Raw genomic sequence first — 19,610 nt, forward strand, 5'->3', positions numbered from 1 at the left:
ATAAAAACGTGGGAAAGGTGAGAAGATGACAAGCTCTGCTGCGCCGGAACGTGAGGACGTGTCTATCTCCAGTCCCACGAGGTAACTTTCATATATGGCGACCAGCTTCAAGATATGGTCTCCACGTAGAACTTTCCCAACAGCTTTGAGGCCGGCGCTGCTGACCGACCATGACACCAAAGATGGGTAGAATGCTCCAGGTCTTATCTGTGATCATCAAATCAATGAATTTAGCTGTGTATAAATCCAAACGCCAAGCCTAACAGTTCGTCTGTATATGACACCCGTTGCAGTCTCAATCTCCCTTCTTCTTATCCATCTCCTTTCTCAGCGTCTCGACCTGCTTCTTGATCTCCCTCCACAAGACGTACTTGTCCAGGTCTTTATCATCACCATCATCACCATTCCCACCATCACTAGCCTTCTCGTTCTCCTCTAGGTCCAACAACTCCCACTGCTCCCCCAACATCTTCACCTCGTCTCCTCTCGAGTCCGTGCCCTCCCGCTGCCTCGTCGCAATGACCAGCAGCGCGCTCACGAACGCTTCCTGCATGTACGCGAAGCTGAAGCCGTCGGTGATGCCGGCGATCTTCTCGCACAGGACCTTGGGGAATTCGACTTCGCCCTCTTTCTCCTTCCGGTCATGGACACCTTCCGTTCCCTTCCCCTCGCCGGCATCCCTCACCTTCTTCCGCCAAAACTCCGCATATCTAGTCCGCAACTCCTTATCCGGATCATCAAACAAATACTTGCGATCGAAGCGACTCGGGCGCTTCGCGATGCCCGGATCCAAGCGTTCCAGATGGTTGGTACTGCCTACCATCAGAACGCCCTCATTGATGGCCAAGCCGTCCACGGCGTTCAGGAAGAAGCTGCGGACGTCGTCGGTGACCATGCTATCCAGATCCTCGAACACCAAGTAGCAGGGCGCCTCAGCGCGTGCGCGTCCGAAAATGGCGCTGATGCTGTACTCCGGCCCCGCGAAACTCTGGAGGCTCTTGACGTATAGTGACGGCACGGCGGCTCTACGTTTATAGAGTGTGTGCATCGTCGCCTTGATGCTGACCGTCTTACCATTACCGGGAGGGCCGTAGAAGATCAAGCCGCGCTTCCACGGTACGCCCAGACGGTCATAGTCGTCGCGCGAGTCGAAGAAGCGGGACACAGTGCTGATGAGGTCGTCCTTGAGCTCCTCGTGCAGGATGACGTTGTCCCAGGTGGATTGCATGATGTTGTGGTACAACTCCGCGTCCTTCTGCCAGTAGCCCTGGTCGAAGACCCAGATCTCCTCGTTCAGTGCGCTGAGCCACTGGCCCGCCTCGCGCACCAGCGTGGTGAGCGGGCCCGCGGCGTCGGAGGCGGTGCTGACGACGTACTGATTACGAATCTGTGGGTACGGGCTTGTGCCGTCGCGCCCGTCGGCGAAGTAGACTAGGAACTCGGCGGATTTGTAGTGCAGGAGGTAGACCTCGTAGAAAGTCTCGGTTGCCAGTACGCCAGCTCCGCCGTCGAGACGTCGGGGTGGGGGAAAGTAGAGGAGCCAAGAGAGTGTAGAGTCTGGGGAAAGGGGAGTGATGGTTGCGTTGGAGGTGGCTTGGGCATAGAGCTTGAAAGGGGAGTTGAACTCGGGGATGATGGTGATCGTGCTGGTGGGATGGGCGGCGCGGATGGATGCGTGAAGCGTGGCGTCTGTATTCACGCGTGGGGCAGAGGTGTGAGCGTAGAACGTGGAGGTAGGAGATGGAGGACGAGGTTGCTCGCCGGAGACAGTAGAACGTGGTTGATTGGCGGCCATGTTGGGCAAATAGTCGAATGCAACGCTGTATGTCTGCGGTCACAGAAGAAGAGCTTCGGGATCTGAGCGTTGAGAGCCGACAAAGGAACACAGTCAGCGACCTGGAGAAGGAAAGGAGTGGGAGTGAAGAGATGGATCAGGCAAGGAGGCTTCAGGTCCTACAGTAGTAGGCCGTATACCAGGAGCTCCCGAATGTGTCACGATGAGCGATCGACAAGGGCAGCTTCGCTGTAATCTTGGCCGTGCCGCCTACGGGCTTTGCCTTGGCCCCCACATATTAGGCAACAGCCAACAGCGGATCTGCCTTGTGCGGGGGAAGGGCACTCTGAAACACAGCATGTTGGTAGGACTCGGTAGTAGCGCAGGAGCTGTGTTCGACTGATACAGATGCAGCATATTCTAGCATCATGCATAGACATCAAAATCTGCCATAGATATAAAGGTGGTATACGTTTCGACATCATACGATTTGCGCAGGCTACGCGGGCATAGTACGTATATATTCAACCAGGCAATTCCGCAATCTGAGGAACACTGTGCCCGCCGTGCTGGCCTTGATTTCGCGCCGGGGGCTTACTGTCATTTCCGGAATGTGCGTGATACTGCTGTTGCTGTTGCAATGGTGGTTTCTGGCTTGGTAATACCGACTCTCCACTCATTTCTGCTATCCCCGGCGGCGGCGGAGTGAAGTATGTTTGATGCTGCGACACAGGTGGCTGCTGAGGCGGCGATGGAAGCTCTGCATAACCTGCTGGCGGCGGCGGCGGTTGGTAGGGCGCTTGCATTGGTTGTGGCGAGGGAGGTTGCTGCCATTGAGGGCGTTGCGGCAGAGGCGGCGTTGGACGGTCTGGCAGAGGCGGTGCTGCTTCGTGAGTCTGAGAGTGGTGTGAATAAGAGGTGGATGGTCTATGGGTCAAGCCACTAGACGGGTATGTGTTGGCGTGATGCGGTTGGTATTGGTAAGGACGATACTGAACATCTGGTGCGCTCGGATGTTGTTGCGGTATCGGGGGTGAGGGCTGTGGGCGATGCATGTTCGGAGGCGGGTGAGTTGGAGAGTATGCCTGATATGTCGGCTGCTGGGCTGGTGGTGCTGTATTCCAGATAGGCTGATGCTGCTCGGGTCGAGGGCTCGTGGACGGAGGCGGCATGTGCTGTTGGTACTGAGAGGGGTGATTCCACTGTTGTTGGTGTTGTTCAGGCTGAGGGCTCGCAGGGGGCTGCTGAGGTGGACCTACTGAACTCCAAGCTGGCTGTTGCAGCTCGGGCCGAGGGCTTGTAGACGGAGGTGTTGCTTGATGGTGGTACTGAGTGGGCTGATGCCATTGAGTCTGATGTTGCTCGGTTTGATGGCTTGCTTGAGGTTGGTTCGGATGAGATGGGGGTCGCTGAGACCAACCTTCCTGGCCTGTGGATGGCGACTGGGCTGGGTGTTGATGCTGCGAACTGCTCCAGCTAGGTTGCTGCTGGTGTTGCGATTGTGTCGGATGCGAGCCAGGGGCATGCTGGGATGGCGTATAAGGTGGTGGAGGCGGCAGATTGGCACCAGGGTCAGAAACCGATGCATTTGAACTATGCCTCTGCGGGAAAGAAGGGCTATTCGCATAGGGTTTGGACACCATGCCCTGACCAGGGACATAATTTACGTTGGCTTGGTTTGGGGGAGGCGGAGGAGGCTTGTGCACATAGGGTCCAGCAGGTGAAGGCGTGTGAGAAGTTTGTGGTCTGTTCGGCGAGGGCGGTGGGCGAGGCCATTGTTGCGGCGGTGGGTGTGGAGATAGCGCCGACGATGGTTGTAGATATGGCGAATGTTGATAGTGCGAGCTGCTGTTGCTGAAATGATGCGACAATCCTGCTGATGCAGGCTGCCCAGCCTCGGGGCGATCGTTGAAGCTGTTCTGGGCCAAAGTATAGGCGTCTCGCAGAAAGTTCATCGACTTTTTGGTAATGGTCGAGCCAGGAAAGGAGCCGAGCTTCCTAGAATCACCAGCGTCCATGCTAGCGACAGTCCAGATGTACGAACGTCGATGGCGGAAATCAACGAAGTCGCGACAAGCTCGACACGCTCGACCGGTCGAGGAGGTTTCTTTGTTTTCGTGATCGTGATTTTCTAGCTAGTCGCAGTCAAAGGGGTGGTGGCCCAGGCTTGTGGGCCTGTCGCTTAAGCAAGGCACACGCCTGGTCAGCCTCGCAAAAACTAGGCTACTTTAAGCATCAATCCAAAACGCGGGGCCTCGCTAACAAGGCCTGGTAGATCAGTCCTTCGGGGCCAACCCTAGCGGGCGAAGCCTGGCTAGTAGCCATTCGTGGGTCAGGGAGGCCCAGGGTATTGCGATTACGGTGTAGCACTGTTCTGCGATCACATCCTCCAGAACGAATGCGCTGGCGTTGGCGTGGTAGATGATGACCAGATGGCATTCAGCCTTGAAGCTATTTTGAGCCCCAGCGGTGCGACACAGTAGCAATTTCCAAGAGCGGTGGCTGCATGTGGCTTGTCGCGACCCTTAAATTCCGATAACCAGAAGACATAGCCTGAAACATCCCTGTCGAGCGCTTGGGCTTGCCTACGTCGTGTATAGATGTGTACTTTGCCTGCCAATGCACAGCTCGCATTCAACTATTCCCGCCATTGGTAACGTCGTAGACCGCCTCTGCTGACGCAGCACTGGACATTGGATCCAGCATATGGTTGGCCTGCCAAACATGAGCTACGAAATCCACAAATGGGCAATGGCGAACAAGACTTACATAGAGGGCAGCATCGTGCCCATTTTGCCATGCCATGTAGTTGGACGCAATAACACTAGCCGGCAGCTCATCGATATGCTCTCCAACCCACGGCTCGTTGAACTGCCACGACCTGAAACTCTTAAATGTCTCATCTCTACCTTGTTGTGCAGGACCGTCGTGCAACATCATGCCTCCTCGGAGCATTCTCGCCTTCGCCTGCACCATCTTGCATCGAGGTTCTCGGATCTGCTGATACGCCCGCAATACTCGGGGAATGTCATGCTCAGACTCTGCTCGAGCGAGACACTCGGCCAGTGTCGCAGCATCTTCCACGGCCAGTCCCCCACCTTCGCCAACATTTGGTAGAACAGCATGGCAGGCATCCCCCAAGAGAGCCACCCGCCCAGAATCACTGGCCCATTTTAGGGGCAGCGTCTCGTTGATTCGCCAGACGTGGGATTCAGCGATGTAGCTGAGCAGCTTTAAGAGTTTCGAGGCTCGAGGGCGTCGGATGCCGTTCGTCTTATATAAGACCAACGGGCCTGAAGTCTTACAGCAGGCATACTGGCAAGGTCAGCAACACAGGCTGTTATTATAGAAGGCCGGCAATTACGCTGTAGATCGGTGCCCAAAAGCGGCTGTTGGGCGCTCGGTGTATGCCTCGTTGGCTTAGGTCAGATATAATGTTACGATCTATATCCGTCCTTGAATGAGAAGAGCTTACTCAGTTGTCAATCAGGAAGACATGCGAAGGTACAACCCCCCGAGACTCGAGGTGGTTTCACAATGGGGTCTGCTAGGTCCACGCACCACTGGCAGTTGCAGCAGCCCGAGGCTTCAGCATGCTAGGTGACTCGCTCAAATCTGGATGAACACACAACCGTTGTAGTTATCGTCAACAGTCAGAGGCGATTACGGGACAGAAGAGAGCATTTTGGTCACTGCAAGAGGAGGTGGCCTGGGGGGTAATCGTAGCCACCACTAGATCGACTTCGGTATAGGCCCAACGGTCAGTCACGACTCCGGCTATCTCCGGCTGGCTGCATACTTGCAGCGAACAACCGTCCATTCAGATAATTCCGCCGACAAATGTTCTGATCGGAAGTACCTCCCACGATGAGCTGGCCTGGCCGTCCGCTGGTGCGTTTCGTCCAGCGTGGTTCTGACTGGACGAAGTACATCTCCCCCAACCCTGTCCTTAAACTCGCGCCTGCAAAAAGCATTGATCGACTACTCGAGAGTCCTACCTGGAGCGTCCGGTCTCTGCTCCCCCCCGGCAACCTTCGCAAAGAACAGACGCCGTCTCCAGCAGAAACATCGATCGGGGCCGAAGAGGCATCGACGGTTGACGCACCTTCCGGCTCTGCGGCCGCCCCAGACACACTCGAAGACGAAATCACGCCTCAGAAGCTGCACCACCTGCTCCGCCTCTCCGCGCTGCCCCTTCCGCGTTCTGCAGAAGAGGAGTCGCGTCTCCTCCACGACCTCCGCAGCCAAGTCCACTTCGTGAAGCATCTGCAGTCGGTCGATACATCCGACGTCGAGCCGCTGGTCGCCATTCGCGACGAGACAGAAGCGGCAAAGCAAGAACGCCAGGTGACCCTCGCGGACCTGCAGCCATGGTTGGACAACGAGGCCAAAGTCGGACGTAATGGTACCGTGCGGAGGCGGAAAACAGATCTCAGAGCTGCCGCTGAGGCGGAGCAAAAGCGCATGCGGGAAGAAGAGGCGGAGAAGGCCAGTGATGATGGCGGCGCAGAGAGGTTCCTGTGGGAAGACCTTAAACCGAGCGGGGAGGAAGAGGGTCGGCGTTGGGGCAAGTACTACGTCGTTCGAAGGGGCAAAAAGATGAATGCCGAAAATGGGAACGCCGTGGGTTGAACATGTGTCTCTACAGGTGAAGGCCTCAATCCAACCCTGCCAGCCATTACGGCGCAGCATATCAGACAACATCACCCCCTGCAATAACGACAGTCGCAGCGTGGCTCAGGATTACTTTTGATCAGACACCAAGCCATCACATCGATACTGCGCACGCCATCTGCGAAATACACCTGCCGCGCTGTAACGCACTCTAGCCTATGACCCTAGCGAAGCAAAACGGAGATCATTCTTCTAAAAGCAGGGCAACGAATCGCGGAAGCGCACCGATTCTCCTCCCGATGAGAGCCCACACCAAAAACCGCCAACAGACGAGACAAATTCGACTACGAAGCCATGAGGAGCATGCGACCCATGCCACCGCCTTCAAGGCCCGCCGCAGCATCAAAACACGGCCTTACAGTCGCAGTTGCGATACAGTGCGAAGAGAGCAGATCGCCCCAGGCCACGAGGAGAATATGGAGATGTGCCCATCCGACCCAATGATCTGAATCGCACGGCAATAAACTAGAATGGAAAGCGTGGGTGCGGCGCTTGGCGGTACGCCCGAAGGACAGCATCGCCCTTAACGTATGGAGGACTATGCCCTCCATACGGACCTCGGCGCACAAGTGGGCTCAAATGTCCTTGCTGTACAAGATGCGTATATCTTCGTTACGTCGCACAGAAGATACCCCAATAGAATATGTGTATTGGCTTACGCATTCAAGCATGTCTTGAGACCGTGGGAGGTGACGCCCAGGCTCCTATATCAGCGCTATATCAGACGGGGTGCTATACCGATAGATAGCAGCAAGAGAGACACAATGCAAGTGGATTGACATTCTACACAGACCTGAATATCGTACGGTTGAAGCTACCTAGTATAGTCCTATCCTATCCAATATGACCAAGTCTTTCTTGCCAGCACCCCCATCCACTTCCAAGACACCTTCCCATGAACCGCCCAAAAGCGCAGCTTACGCAGCTACCACTCCTACCGCAATGAACCTGCTCGGTGCGAGCCCAATAGCTCCCTCATTCCCATACAAAGAGCTCAAACAAGGGGGTCAGGATGTCAGAGTCTTACAAACCCGCCGCAACCATCAAACCATACCCAACCGTGACGATGGTTGCGCCGGCCAGGATACTGCTGGGGACGCCGCGCGTCAGGAAGTGCTGGACGCGCAGGTAGCGCACGCCCGTCTCGGGGACCTCCATCATGATGGCCGCTGGTTGATACGTCAGCACTGCTAGCGCCTAATCCATGAGGAGAAAGATAGAGAGGGAGCGCCGAGGAAAAGAAATAGAAAGGGGGTTTATATCAACTTACTCATGTTTGGAAATCCACTGGTCGGCAGACCCATGGCGGCACTGCACATGAGCGCGCCACCCATGACCAGCAGATTCGGGTGCGGGTCCTTCATGTTGGCGCCGACCTGCTGCACGAGCGGCAGGATGATGAGGGCCGCGACCGTGTGGCTGATGAAGGTGGCTACGACGAGGATCAGGCCCGCAAACACCAGCAAGACGCCGTAGATGGAGAAGTCGGAGACGCTGTCCGTGATGCTCTTGGCGATGGTGTGCAGCAGACCCGAGGAGCTCACGGCTTTGCCAAGCGAGAGCCCGCCGGCAGCCAGGATGATGATGGTCCAGAGGAAGTTGTTGAAGTCTTCTTTTGTGAGGATGCCGGTACCGAAGAAGAGCACTAGGGGAATGATGGCGATGACACCCATGTCGCCGAAGATCGAGGAGAGCTGGTGGCTTGTACACCACAGCACGATCGTGGCGAGCGTCACGAAGATGATGAAGTACTGCACGCCGTTTAGCCGGTCCTTCATGCGACGGATAGGGACGATGGTGGTTCCACGACCGGGTTTGAAGGAGACCAGGAGCAGCAGCCAGATTAACAGGATCGTGATAATACAGACGGGCAACGCGACGAAGAACCATATGCCCCAGCTAGGACCGGGATGCATGTTCTGGAGCGCGATGATGTTCTGCGGCGAAGCGATAGGAGAGGCGGCACCACCGATGTTACTAGCCAGGGCGATGCCGAGAATGAGTGCCTTACTCATGTTCGAATCCGCCGGCAGGTTGCGCAAAATTGGCTGAATAATGGAAAAGCATAGGACGGGAGCCGCCACGTTGCTAATCCACATTGACAGGAACATCGCAACGAACATGTTAGTGATAAGCACAGTTCTAGCGCGGGTACCGGCTTTGCTGAGCACGAAGGTCGCCATCATCTTCGCAATGTCGTATTTGCTGAGGGCCGCGGCAATGGTGAAGCCGCCTAGTAAGAGCATGATAACAGGCGTCCACATGGCGGCGAAGACGGCTTTGGTGGCTGCAGCAGAGTCGAGTCGAGTATGTGGCTTGTCTTCGGAGCGCATAATGCGCAGGATGACCACTAGGAAAGGAACAAGCAGGGATGTGACGAACAGGGGGATTGCTTCCGTAGCCCACAGAAGTGAGACAAAGACGAGCATCGCGAGGCAGTTCTGTTGTTCCGGTTTCTTCATGATGGGAATGGCGAGAAGAAGGATGAATATGGAGAGAATGACGAGCAAGGTGAGGAAGGTGGACGAGACCATCCATCGCGGCAGATGATAGCGGCCGACAGGTGTCTGGAACTCTTTCGTCTTAGGATCTTCCTGATCACCTTGTAGGCGAGCTTTGGAAGGGTCATTGTTGCCGCCGAGGAGAGTCTGCCGGAGGCCAAAGTTGGCTGCTTGGGTCTTGCGCTCAATGCCAATCATCTCTCGCCAGACGGTGTTGCGCTCCCACACAACATGCTCTCTCAGATGAAGACGGAGCTCACGGCGCGCGAGAGGCAGATCGCCCTTGGTGACGACTTCTGCGTACGTGCTCTCAATTTGCCGGATGTGCTCGTCCACATGGGCAAGGGTCGTTTCTCGGAATGGATATGACGGACTAACCGACTTCTCCATGTAGTTCTTGCGGATATCGCGATTGCAGACCTTGTCGTACTTCTTGGTCGCCTTTTTGAAGCCAGTCTGATTTAGCTGGATAAATGACTTCAGCTCACACAATGAGACGTATAGGTTGATGATGCGCTTCTTGACGTTGATGCCAGAATCGTAGAGGGCAGACAGCTGGCCAGGCTCATTCTGCTCCAACTCCATCGCCATGCTTGGTCGCCGACGCAACATTGAGGCTGAGTCTTGTGCGAGTCTCAAGTCTTCCCTCGAATCAGCCATTCCATCCAGGGCAGATCCGCCATCCCATACACTCTTACTCCGTGGCTTGTTTGGGCGTGACTTTGTTTTTCGCAGCATAGCCGAATTATCGTCAGCATCGCTGTCGCTATCGTCCTCAAGCTCTGGCTCCTCCAGGCTGGCGCTTAAGGTGGACGCCCTTCTTTTCCGCCGGAACGGCATCTGAAATATGCTGGAAGACCTATTCACCCTTCTGCGGTTTTCGGCGTCTACCACTTCATCCATATCAACATCCTGTGTCTCGGCCTTGTAGTGCTCGACATCTTTAAGAAGTTGTTCAAGCTCTCCGAATATTTCCAGCTCTTTCAATCTGTAGAACGAGCAGACTTTGTCAAGCTCACTGTCCAGCATACGCTTGAAGGTTGTGTCAGGGTCCAACTGCCCGCCCAGCAGGGCACTGTTCTCTTCATCTTGACCAGCGGTCGGCTTCTGATTGATCTGCTTCTCAAGTGTATAAATCAGCTTTTTCAGATTGCTGTAGGAGATGTAGTGGTTGCTCCAATCAGGTACAGCATTAAATTGAATGCTGTGGGAGAATTTCATCTCTTCGCGCTCGGCGAGAGACTCGAGTTTCTCGAGCCTCTGTTGTTGACGACGAAGCTCTCGTTTTGTCGCGGTTGATTGCGCAGCCCTTCCGGAAGGCTGAAGGACGGTGAGCTCGACGGCCGGGCCAGACGATTCGTCAGGGTTATCACGATACTGCGTACTCGAGCGGAGACTGCGAGATCGCGTGCTGTTGTGCATTCGACATCGGTGCGTAAAGGCAGTCTTTAAAATGACAGAAGCGGCTGCTCAAGGTGGAATCGTCACATGTGGGGAGACGGGAGACGGGTGGGCTGGCAGAAGTTAGGACCAGGCGGGCGAACAGGGAAGCCCAGAGCCCACAGGTTGATTGAGAAGCTCCACGCGTCGAGGGCTGCGGCGGGGTGGTCGATTGCTTTTGGCCCTGCCAGAAAGAACGTTATCAAGGGGCGTGCTGTTGCTGCACAGATTGATTCGTTACCAGAATTTCGGATATCTGAATTGTGTCACGATGCAAACCGCCCAACTGCATCATGTGCGCTCAGGGGTCATGTTCGCCGCATGGAGACAGGCCCCAAGCTTGGCCGGTAGAGCACCTCAGGCAGTTGGTGAAGCGACTAGCAGATGTGGTGGGGTATCATGGTTGGGTCATTCTTCTATCTCTATGCAAGTCATTCAAGCAGCGTCCCTTGCTTGCTATGCACGCTAAACGCTAGATGAAGCTCTATCAGTCTGCCTCAAGAGAGATCAAAGCCGGCGCCCGAATTCGCCGCATAGAGCAGCTTGTCCTTCATCGTCTGCAGATCTCCATACCGTGGCAGCTTCAACAGATTCACACAAGTACTTGTGCTTGGGAGGCGTTCCTGATCCGCGCTCGAGTCGCGAATGCTGAATTTGGGGTTGAGGTTGCTGAAGCCCAACAACGGTGCTCGAGGTGTACTGGTGACGAATTTCAACACCCGGCGGCGGTCTGCATCGTCCATCTCCTGCATGGCCTTCCAGAAAAGCTCCACGGTAGGATGCTCCAACCCGTCGTCTCCAATCACATATAATCCGCCATACTGCGTGTTGCGCCGAAGGTCCGCAATGTCGAGATCTGTGTTGTCGCCGCCCACAAGCTTTTGCAGCTCCTTCTGGTTGAACATGGCCAGCCAGCTCGGTGAGACGATCTGTCCCAGCCCCTGTAGAAACGCACTCGTCACTCTCTCAGGCTGGTCTTGCAGGCGATACCTGACCATTCTGTCAATATAAATGTGCCGCCACACGTTGTCCACCACCTTGTTGGCACCGTCAGGATACAGTTTGATCGTCTTGACCACTTCCGTCTCCTTTCCATCGCTGTCCGTCAAATGCAGGGTATCGTTGACAGTGAAGTTGAGCCCAAAGTCTGCCTCCACATCGCCCGGGTAGTACTTCAGCTTAAGTAAGCCTTGGTACAGCTCTTCATCATACTCCCGAAGGTCATTGATCGAAGCTCGATAACCCGTCTCCTTGGTAGCCACCGTGCTGCCTCCTGTCAAAGCCCACTTCAGCAGAAAGAATCCAGCAAAGTTGATATCAATCAAGATACCCTCATACAAGCACTTTCCGATGACACGACCCAAAAATTCGTAGCGCCGGAGAAATTCTCGTAGATGGTGATTTCGAGCCTCACTTCCCTCCTTCAGCCCCATCCGGCGAAGATTTTCTTGCGTCTCCTGCCATATCACGGGATTCGGATAGAGGTAGTGTTGAGCATTCTCCGAAAACATGGCCATGCTCCGGTTCGGATCCAGTGCCTCGCTGGTGACACTGGTTAGGAATTCCTTGGTCACGCCTCCACCATCAATGCCAGCTTCTGGTGCACCAAATTTATCAATGAAGCTGATCTGAATGGGCTCTTTCAACTTGTCACCCAGGGGATAGTAACTTTCGTAGGCATCTTCAAAGACAGATTCACGGCGAATCTCCGCGTGTTGACGGCTGATGATATCGTGGCCAGGAGATCGTCCATCAATCTCCCTACCCATCGTGTTACGAGCAACACTCATACGCCAGATGTCAGGATCCACATGACCCGCTCGTCGACGCAGCTGGTCCTTGTAGACGAACTCGCGGAATATCTGAACTCTAGTTTCGAATGGGATGAAAAAGGGCAAGTTCCGCAATATTTCCAGTCGAGGGGCCAGAGACTCTATCATACGCTTCTTCCGAGCCTGCAGCTTCCGCCGCTCGGCTTGCCCGTGTCGTGACGTGGCTGCGGCGTAGTTGAAGCCTCCACTCCCAGACATGAGCTGCGCAAACATTGACCGCGGAGACTGGCTAGCGGCTGTCACCAGATCTTCTTCAATTGAATCGTCCTCGTTGGGCTCATCTTCATCGACCATCTGGTGCCTTTTCTCCTCTTCGTCTACCACAGCCGAAATGAAGCCAGTCATATCGACCTGGCTCGTCATGAGCCAGTGGTCCGTGGGGACGAATTTTCTTCTCGAGTCTCGCTCATGGAGCATGCGCAGTAGTGAAGTCGACAAACCCTTGAGGTAAGTGTGTGACACACCATTGCCGGCCAGAGCCTGATCTTTGGGTCTCTCCGTAGAGCCTTTGGAACCGTCAAATCGAGAAGACTGAGGAGCTCCGAAGAGACTTGCGAAGGCTCCGAGTTCTTCCACTTCTGTGCTTGGGACTAGGTCGGCCGCATTCCAGTACAGCACGAATGTCAAGTTCTTTAAAAAGGTCGTCAAGGCGGCTGCGTCCTGCAGGGCAAGCCCTCTACGGCCAGAATAAGATGCTGTTCTCGAAGCTTCATCACCAAGATTCTGAGCTCCAGAGAAGAACTCGTCGTCTTCTATTACTTGCAGCACAAAAGAGTACAGCTCCATGAAAAGAAGAATGATGCGCCACTCCACGCGCCAATGCTCAAGTTCTTCTTCGCCTGGGGCCGGTCGGCCGATCTGGTTTGTCTCCGGGCTTGCCTCGCGGAGGGCAGATAGAACGCTACGATGGCTCTGGCATATCTTCTTGAAGACTCTGGTCTGTGAGATCGTGTCCCAGAGATACTGTAGTGTTGATATGCTAGCGCCGGTTGAAGTCGTGACTGTCGTTTGCCACAGCCATTGTCTTATGTTCCGTGCCTTGTCGCCGTTGGAAGAGAAAGCACGAAGCATCGATACAGCGTAGTCTGCTAGCCGCCTCGTAGCATCGAAATCCGATGCTTGCTGAGTCCCGTTGGCAACTTCTCGCCGACTGACAATTAGGATCGCTTCACGAACTGCCTGCTCCTCGCTAATTGCTCGGAGGTTCTCCAGGACGAAAGGCTCCAGTGGAAAGAAACCATCACTGTCGGCCACGTTCATTGGCACATCGAGAATGCCGAGTCGGTCGCAAATCTCGTTTGCACATGCCCCTAAAAGTGCTGACAATGCTTGGATAAATTCCGACTTCTCAACAACAGAAATCTTGCCATGTGCCTGACGTTCGATCCATATCAGGTATGCTAGCTGCCAGATCTGTGACTTGGGTGGGGTCGTGCTCATCGGAGAACGCAAGGCTCGAAGGAGTGAACGACGGCTGACTGACGATGCGAATGCTTCCAATACATGGCTATTCTGTGAGAGAGATTCGTTTCCAAGAAGTTGAGTTGCAAAGGCTTGGTAGCCGATCATGGATGAAGATGAGGGAGCAGAAAGCACGCCGATAATGGCAGCAGTACCGGCTGATTGAACATCTGTAGCGCAACTGACATCGACCAGGCCCTTGAGGACCTCCATGAACAGCGGCGAAGATTGCATCATTTCGTCAGGTATCAGACTCGAAAGGAGTAGGATTAGCCGTGCAAGCTGAATTAGATCTTGATTTCTAGGGGCCACAGATTTCGCTGTCCTGATGCTCTTGATATGCCTCGCGGCATGTATCCCCAATTTGCGTAATCTTAACCGCATTGACGGATCGGTAGTATCGACATCTGAACGGCGGAGGGCGGAGGCAAAGTATACTAGTCTCGTCGTGTCCTTTTCGTTTCTCACCTCATGTTTGCGATATTCTTGGAACCCGACCAGTAATCGAAGCTGTTCGCCGAGTTGCTTACTGCTTTCATATGTAGCCCCGGCAAAAGTCGTGTTGAGGACCTCAGTATAGTCAACCTGAACCTGGTTCAGCCGAGCAGCCTCCTTTTGATCCCACTCTGCTCTGAACTTGGCTCTTTGCTGACGCCGACTCGAATGACCTCTCCATGTTCTTTGCAGCTGGCGGGAAGCGTTCAATCGGTCTCTTTCGTGCTGGCGGCGGACTCGATCGGCCTGCGCATTAGCGAGGGTGGTACTACTCTGCGCAGGTTTGTTTGTGGATCCCGGAAGGCTTGCCCAAGGATTCGAAGAAGGCCTTCCGGAGAGATTGACTTGTCTGGGCTTGCGTGCACTCCCGGTGAACGAGTGATGCATATCGTTAGATTGCCACAGTTGTTGGGCGGGGCGTGAGCGACGCTACTGATGGCTAAATGAACAACAGCATGTGAAAACGTATGCCCATAGTCGCTGGCGTGGAAGACTACGACTTCGATGTAAGGCAAGTACAGATCACTAAAAATCTGGTCATGAGGGTTGGAAGTCGTTGGAATGACTATACAGGATGACCTAAGAAGAGGATGATGCGCAACGGAGACGAAGGCAACGAACATTCGAGCACCCGCGGTCCAGCCCGCAGCCCGCATTCCCTGGAGATAGCGAGCTTATTTCCTACAGGCAACTGGCTTCCTGGTCGCCTCGTCTGTGTACTTACATTTATTCCGTCCCGCCTGGTTCAGCAAGCTGCTTCAGCATACGAAACCATTTCGAGTCGGCAACATGTCATCAGATATCCTGACACAACTGCAAACATGCTATGATCAGCTATTGATACAGTTCTTTTCCACCATCAGCTACCATCATCGCCGACATCCGTTGATTGCTCCAGATGAGATTCCTGGTGATGCCTACAGCATCCCTCCCAAAGATGCAAAGCTTGCGGATGGACATTCTGGCAGACACAAGTACGTAACTTACAAATTGGGTCCCGAGGATTCCGATCCCGACAATATGGATCTTCAGCCCAAATCTCCCAATGAGTTCGATCAAGCACAACAGGACCTGGCCGAAGACTTGGTCAGGAAAGGTCAACAAATCGAATATCTCATCCGGCGGCTGCCTGGAATTGGTACAGGAGAACAGGAGCAGAACGAGGAGATTCAGCGCTTGGCCGAAGAGGTGAGAAATGTGGAGAGGCAGCGGAGAGAGAAGCGGAAAGAAATGCGCGAATGCTTGAAGCAACTGGATAATGTGGTGATGGGCATGTCCAGAAGCGTCAATGTACCACCAGATGGCCGATCAGACGATGCTTCTTAAGACCATGATCAAGGATCCGAGGACATTCGATACCTCGCGCGAGGCCCCAGGCCTCTCAGCATAGCAGAGCATTACACGCGTCTGTCCGCAATCAAGGTCTACAGATCACCATCAAATTGGAGGCACCAACTGCAATCTAGCTTCAGATACTGGCGAAGCTGAACCTTACGGATTTGATGGTCGCAATGTGGCTAGCAAGTCGCAAGAAGTAGCCTCTGAAAGCAGAATCGCAAGACTCAGGGGAATGAGTACGACCAATGATGTGGCCACCGTGTGTTGGCCGAGTGCTCATATGCACTCATGTCGGAAGAAGCCAAGAGCGGCCTCAGATAGTGCCCTCGCCCATCAACCGCTCAACACGATTGAGCAACACCGTGCTTTGACGACCTAGCTTCTGCTTGCCATTCTTACCAGGTCGCTTCGCTTTCGCCATAGCCTTGCGTTCCTTGCCTCTGGCCTCGATCGCCTTTGTCCTCGCTTCCATTTGCAACCGCTTTTGCTCCGCAGCCTCCAGTTCCTTCTTGAATTTTGACTCTTGAGGTCTGCGCTCTCTTCTTCTGGCACGAAATCCATTGACGTTGTCCGACACACCGCTGTGGTCTTTTATCCTTCCTGGCTGAGGTTGCTCAGGTGCGTCTAGCATAGCTTGTCGATCTGGGTGCAAATCCAGAGGTGCGGGCTCAGGTTGCTCTGTGGCGTCTGTGAACTGTCCGGCATTGTGACTGCTGCCCTCCTGTGCGTGTCGCTCGGCTTCTTCCCTTGCCTTGACCTTTGCATACTCCTTCCTGACTTTTGCCTTTTGGATCAGATCGCTCTTTATCTTTTGTGTCTTCCTGCGATATGTACCATCAGGTAGGTTTGCAGGGCCAACGCTAAATCCTTTGCGCTTTTTTTTCGGCTGCGCATCCTCCGAGACCTCGTGCCGACTTCTTTTGAGACTCATAGTCGTCTCTTGTTCGTCCTTCAGTCCTAGAATGTGGTGTATCCAGCGTTGGACAGTTGAACGAATGGGCACTCGAGTGGGCAGAAGCGTCGGAAGTTTTGAGCATTCGCCAGAAGCCAACGTCTCTTGAGAGTGGGGCCCCAACGGCAAGCGGGCGATCGGGCGGCTTTGGAGCGCTGAGTGGGGGTGGTCCATGCAGATGACCATGACCAGTCCTTTGAGTCACCATGAAGTCTCCAGTCGTGTTTCGAGCTACCTGACCCTACTTCAACCGCTCAACTCCTCGCCTCATTCATCAAACCACTCTGAGTAGCTCACACAGCTCTTGGTCACTGCGATTATTTACTCCCGTCTTTCAGTATTCCAGCCGGTGACGTCGTTAAGCCTGTTTCAGTTTCAGTCGGCAGTCTGCGGCAGTGTCATGGTGGGCATGTGCACCCGGCCACTACAGTATCGCAGGAGCAGACAAGGGAGGTAGAGTACAAAGACTGTGCATATATTTTGCGTGGGCATGCCCTTCGTCTTCGGTCCAGAAACCTTCTGGCGGAGACCGATCAAACGCAGGAAGATCACTGAGTCACTGGCAATGGCTCGATACCGGCCAGAGAACGAGCAGACTTCCCCAGATCCTGAGCAACGAGACGACCAGTATGCGGCAACCGATACCCAGCCAGCCCCAAGAGACTCCTCCGAGGAGGCAGAGATCCGAACGTCGGACAGGGAAGAGTTGATACAATGCATCAAACGCGGACAACGACCTACGTGGGTGCCCAAGCCGAATCTTGAAGCTCTTTGTGCCGAAGCAAACGCACAGGCTGAAGGTAGAGTGTCCTCCGTGTCCAAACAACCGCAGGAAGATGTTTGGATGGAAGAAGCAAAGCCGGAAGCCGAGCAAGCCCGACCCTCGACACCGATCTCGCACGCTACACCACGGCCACCTTCAGCACTTCATACGGGCGACTTTCACGAGAGCAGTAGTGCGTACGGTAGCCCACTGCAAATCCCGCCACGGATGAACCCGAATAGTGCTTCTCCTCCAGTTCCTGACGCCGATTCACCTGCGCACTGGATTCCACCGTCTCTTTTCGGTCGCTTTCAACGCCACACATCAGATCCTGCCGCCTTTGACCCCATACCACTAGACATTCGACAGCGATCAAGAGCACCATCTCTTGGCAGCAGCCTATCGTCGAGCTTTGTAATGCGGGCTCCCACTAGCCCGCTGGTCAATGCAGTCAATAACCCTAGTCTGGACTTCTCTGAAGTACACCCTCCGCCCAGGCCACAGAACCGAGCCGATAGGAGAAAGACCCTACCCTCGCCAATGACATCAGCGTTACAATTCTCGTCACTGGAGTCGAGTCCCAGCATTACGCCACCCAGCTTCAGACGTGAAGCGACCGTTCCCCGGAACCACCAACCACGCCGCTCCCTGACATCTTTTACCTATCAGCCCGCACCGTCTGCATCCACAGTATATCCTAGCCGGCAAAGGCGCCTCTCACACGCTTCCGAAACGTCTCCACGTCAGCGTACGTCCATGGTAGGATCATTCGAGGAGTCGATCATCAGGGGCCGTATGTCTACTGCCCCCTCCAAGCCTTTGGAGTTTGTGGCCAAGATTGGCGTCATGGGAAAAGGCAAGTGTCCAGAAAAGCTGAAATGTCCGGCGCATGTGACAGTGCCGTTTCCGGCCGTCTTCTACAGCTATCCTTCGACGTCGGGACCACGAACGATCTCGGACGATAGCCCAAGCCCTTACGTGGGGACCATTGATCTACAACACAACTTGATAGCGCCTGAACAGATGCCCCGGAAGAAGCAAAGACCAAGTCTGAGTGATGCCAATGCAATGACCGCAGAGCGCATACAGCCGCAGGATACGTCTATTAGCGAGGGTCGAGCAGCCGACAACACAGCGAAAGGGACGCACACCAGGAAGTCAGCCATCGGTGGAGCGTACAGGGTGCCACAGCAAGGGCAACTGCAGATTATTGTCAAAAATCCGAACAATACAGCTGTGAAGCTTTTCTTGGTGCCATATGACCTTGATGGGATGCAACCAGGCACCAAGACCTTTGTACGGCAGCGAAGTTTCTCAACAGGGCCGATCTTGGAAAACGTTTTATCGGACAAACCCATCCAGGATCCATTGTCAGGCAAGCATGTGCTTCGATACCTGATCCACTTGAAGTTCTGCTGCTTGGGCAAAGGGAGGTTCTATCTATATGACGGCGTGAAGATTGTATTCGCCAATCGCGTGCCCGATGGTAAAGAGAAGCTTCGCAATGAGGTTCAAATTCCGGAGCCAAAGTTCAGTGCACTGGTATTGCGCAACTCGCAGCCAAACTCGCGGAGTCAGAGCGGAGCGGAGGGCTTCCTGCCGTCGCCGTCGCCATCGCCATCGCCAGTACTAGCATCGCCGCAGCTCGATATGATGGACGGCTTGGTTCACTCATCGTCGCCTGTGTCCTTCAGCTCCCCTCAGCTACTATTCCACACTCAGCAGAAACAGACACAAATTCTTCATCAAGAAGTCAGCCCGGCAGAGGTGCCACAAACATCGAATGGCAGTAGCAGTCACGGCTCTCGGCCCACATCTCCCGAGGTACACGGCTTTTTGCGTAGCTCCATCTCGCAGCGCGGATCACCCGTCCCATGGGGAACCGCGATGGATCTCCAACCTCGGAGTCCATCTCCCGTGTTCAATGGCGACGGGTTACTCTCTCGAAAGTTAAGAGAGCTTGGTCGACAAACCGCCAAGACGAGTCTGGATGACAACCGTGATATCGATCACAAAGAAGTATAGACGATCAAGGTCATGAAACCTGACGAAGGTCGTTAGTCTACGGAGTAGATCATGGAGTTTCGCTCCCGGATAGATAGAGATACCCCACTCCTCGGGACTGGAAATGTCATGACGGTGATCTGTTCAAGTTGTTCCTGGTGTAGTCCAGGGCACAGTCCCTGCCTTATTAACCAGCTGACGACGACAGAGTTTAACAAGGTATGGCCTCGAGGGACCGAGGCGTCGTCAGGCACTGTGGGAAGACGCATGCGTGGACGAGGTTGGGTCCGTGGCTTGCAGCATGACTTAGAATGCTCGCTACGCTATCGTGCGCGGTCGTGCTCCCCTACTCTGCATTGGAAGGACAACGCCGCCC

General features: G+C 54.5%; 9 protein-coding genes across 9 annotated transcripts; 3 read left to right on the plus strand and 6 right to left on the minus strand.

Moving 5' to 3' along the window:
- Window positions 1-295: 295 nt before the first annotated feature.
- HMPREF1541_07255 (uncharacterized protein) lies at window positions 296-1,795 on the minus strand (the record flags this gene model as incomplete). The annotated part of the gene is made up of 1 exon (XM_008721579.1): window positions 296-1,795. One exon carries the CDS (start codon window positions 1,793-1,795, stop codon window positions 296-298), a length of 1,500 nt encoding a protein of 499 aa, XP_008719801.1.
- A 1,234-nt stretch (window positions 1,796-3,029) lies between these two features.
- HMPREF1541_07256 (uncharacterized protein) lies at window positions 3,030-3,299 on the minus strand (the record flags this gene model as incomplete). The annotated part of the gene is made up of 1 exon (XM_008721580.1): window positions 3,030-3,299. The coding sequence occupies one exon, from the start codon at window positions 3,297-3,299 to the stop codon at window positions 3,030-3,032; it is 270 nt and encodes an 89-aa protein (XP_008719802.1).
- Window positions 3,300-4,408: 1,109 nt separating this feature from the next.
- On the minus strand, window positions 4,409-4,750 carry HMPREF1541_07257 (uncharacterized protein; the record flags this gene model as incomplete). The annotated part of the gene is made up of 2 exons (XM_008721581.1): window positions 4,409-4,489; window positions 4,544-4,750. 2 exons carry the CDS (start codon window positions 4,748-4,750, stop codon window positions 4,409-4,411), a joined length of 288 nt encoding a protein of 95 aa, XP_008719803.1.
- Window positions 4,751-5,641: 891 nt separating this feature from the next.
- HMPREF1541_07258 (uncharacterized protein) lies at window positions 5,642-6,406 on the plus strand (the record flags this gene model as incomplete). The annotated part of the gene is made up of 1 exon (XM_008721582.1): window positions 5,642-6,406. The coding sequence occupies one exon, from the start codon at window positions 5,642-5,644 to the stop codon at window positions 6,404-6,406; it is 765 nt and encodes a 254-aa protein (XP_008719804.1).
- Window positions 6,407-7,471: 1,065 nt separating this feature from the next.
- Window positions 7,472-10,371, minus strand: HMPREF1541_07259 (uncharacterized protein; the record flags this gene model as incomplete). The annotated part of the gene is made up of 2 exons (XM_008721583.1): window positions 7,472-7,617; window positions 7,719-10,371. 2 exons carry the CDS (start codon window positions 10,369-10,371, stop codon window positions 7,472-7,474), a joined length of 2,799 nt encoding a protein of 932 aa, XP_008719805.1.
- A 515-nt stretch (window positions 10,372-10,886) lies between these two features.
- HMPREF1541_07260 (uncharacterized protein) lies at window positions 10,887-14,564 on the minus strand (the record flags this gene model as incomplete). Its single annotated transcript, XM_008721584.1, has 1 exon — window positions 10,887-14,564. The coding sequence occupies one exon, from the start codon at window positions 14,562-14,564 to the stop codon at window positions 10,887-10,889; it is 3,678 nt and encodes a 1,225-aa protein (XP_008719806.1).
- Window positions 14,565-14,966: 402 nt separating this feature from the next.
- Window positions 14,967-15,503, plus strand: HMPREF1541_07261 (uncharacterized protein; the record flags this gene model as incomplete). Its single annotated transcript, XM_008721585.1, has 1 exon — window positions 14,967-15,503. One exon carries the CDS (start codon window positions 14,967-14,969, stop codon window positions 15,501-15,503), a length of 537 nt encoding a protein of 178 aa, XP_008719807.1.
- Window positions 15,504-15,828: 325 nt separating this feature from the next.
- On the minus strand, window positions 15,829-16,446 carry HMPREF1541_07262 (uncharacterized protein; the record flags this gene model as incomplete). Its single annotated transcript, XM_008721586.1, has 1 exon — window positions 15,829-16,446. The coding sequence occupies one exon, from the start codon at window positions 16,444-16,446 to the stop codon at window positions 15,829-15,831; it is 618 nt and encodes a 205-aa protein (XP_008719808.1).
- Window positions 16,447-16,957: 511 nt separating this feature from the next.
- On the plus strand, window positions 16,958-19,255 carry HMPREF1541_07263 (uncharacterized protein; the record flags this gene model as incomplete). Its single annotated transcript, XM_008721587.1, has 1 exon — window positions 16,958-19,255. One exon carries the CDS (start codon window positions 16,958-16,960, stop codon window positions 19,253-19,255), a length of 2,298 nt encoding a protein of 765 aa, XP_008719809.1.
- Window positions 19,256-19,610: the final 355 nt, after the last annotated feature.

This window comes from Cyphellophora europaea (genome assembly GCF_000365145.1).
Source record: "Cyphellophora europaea CBS 101466 unplaced genomic scaffold supercont1.7, whole genome shotgun sequence".
NCBI lineage: Eukaryota > Fungi > Ascomycota > Eurotiomycetes > Chaetothyriales > Cyphellophoraceae > Cyphellophora > Cyphellophora europaea.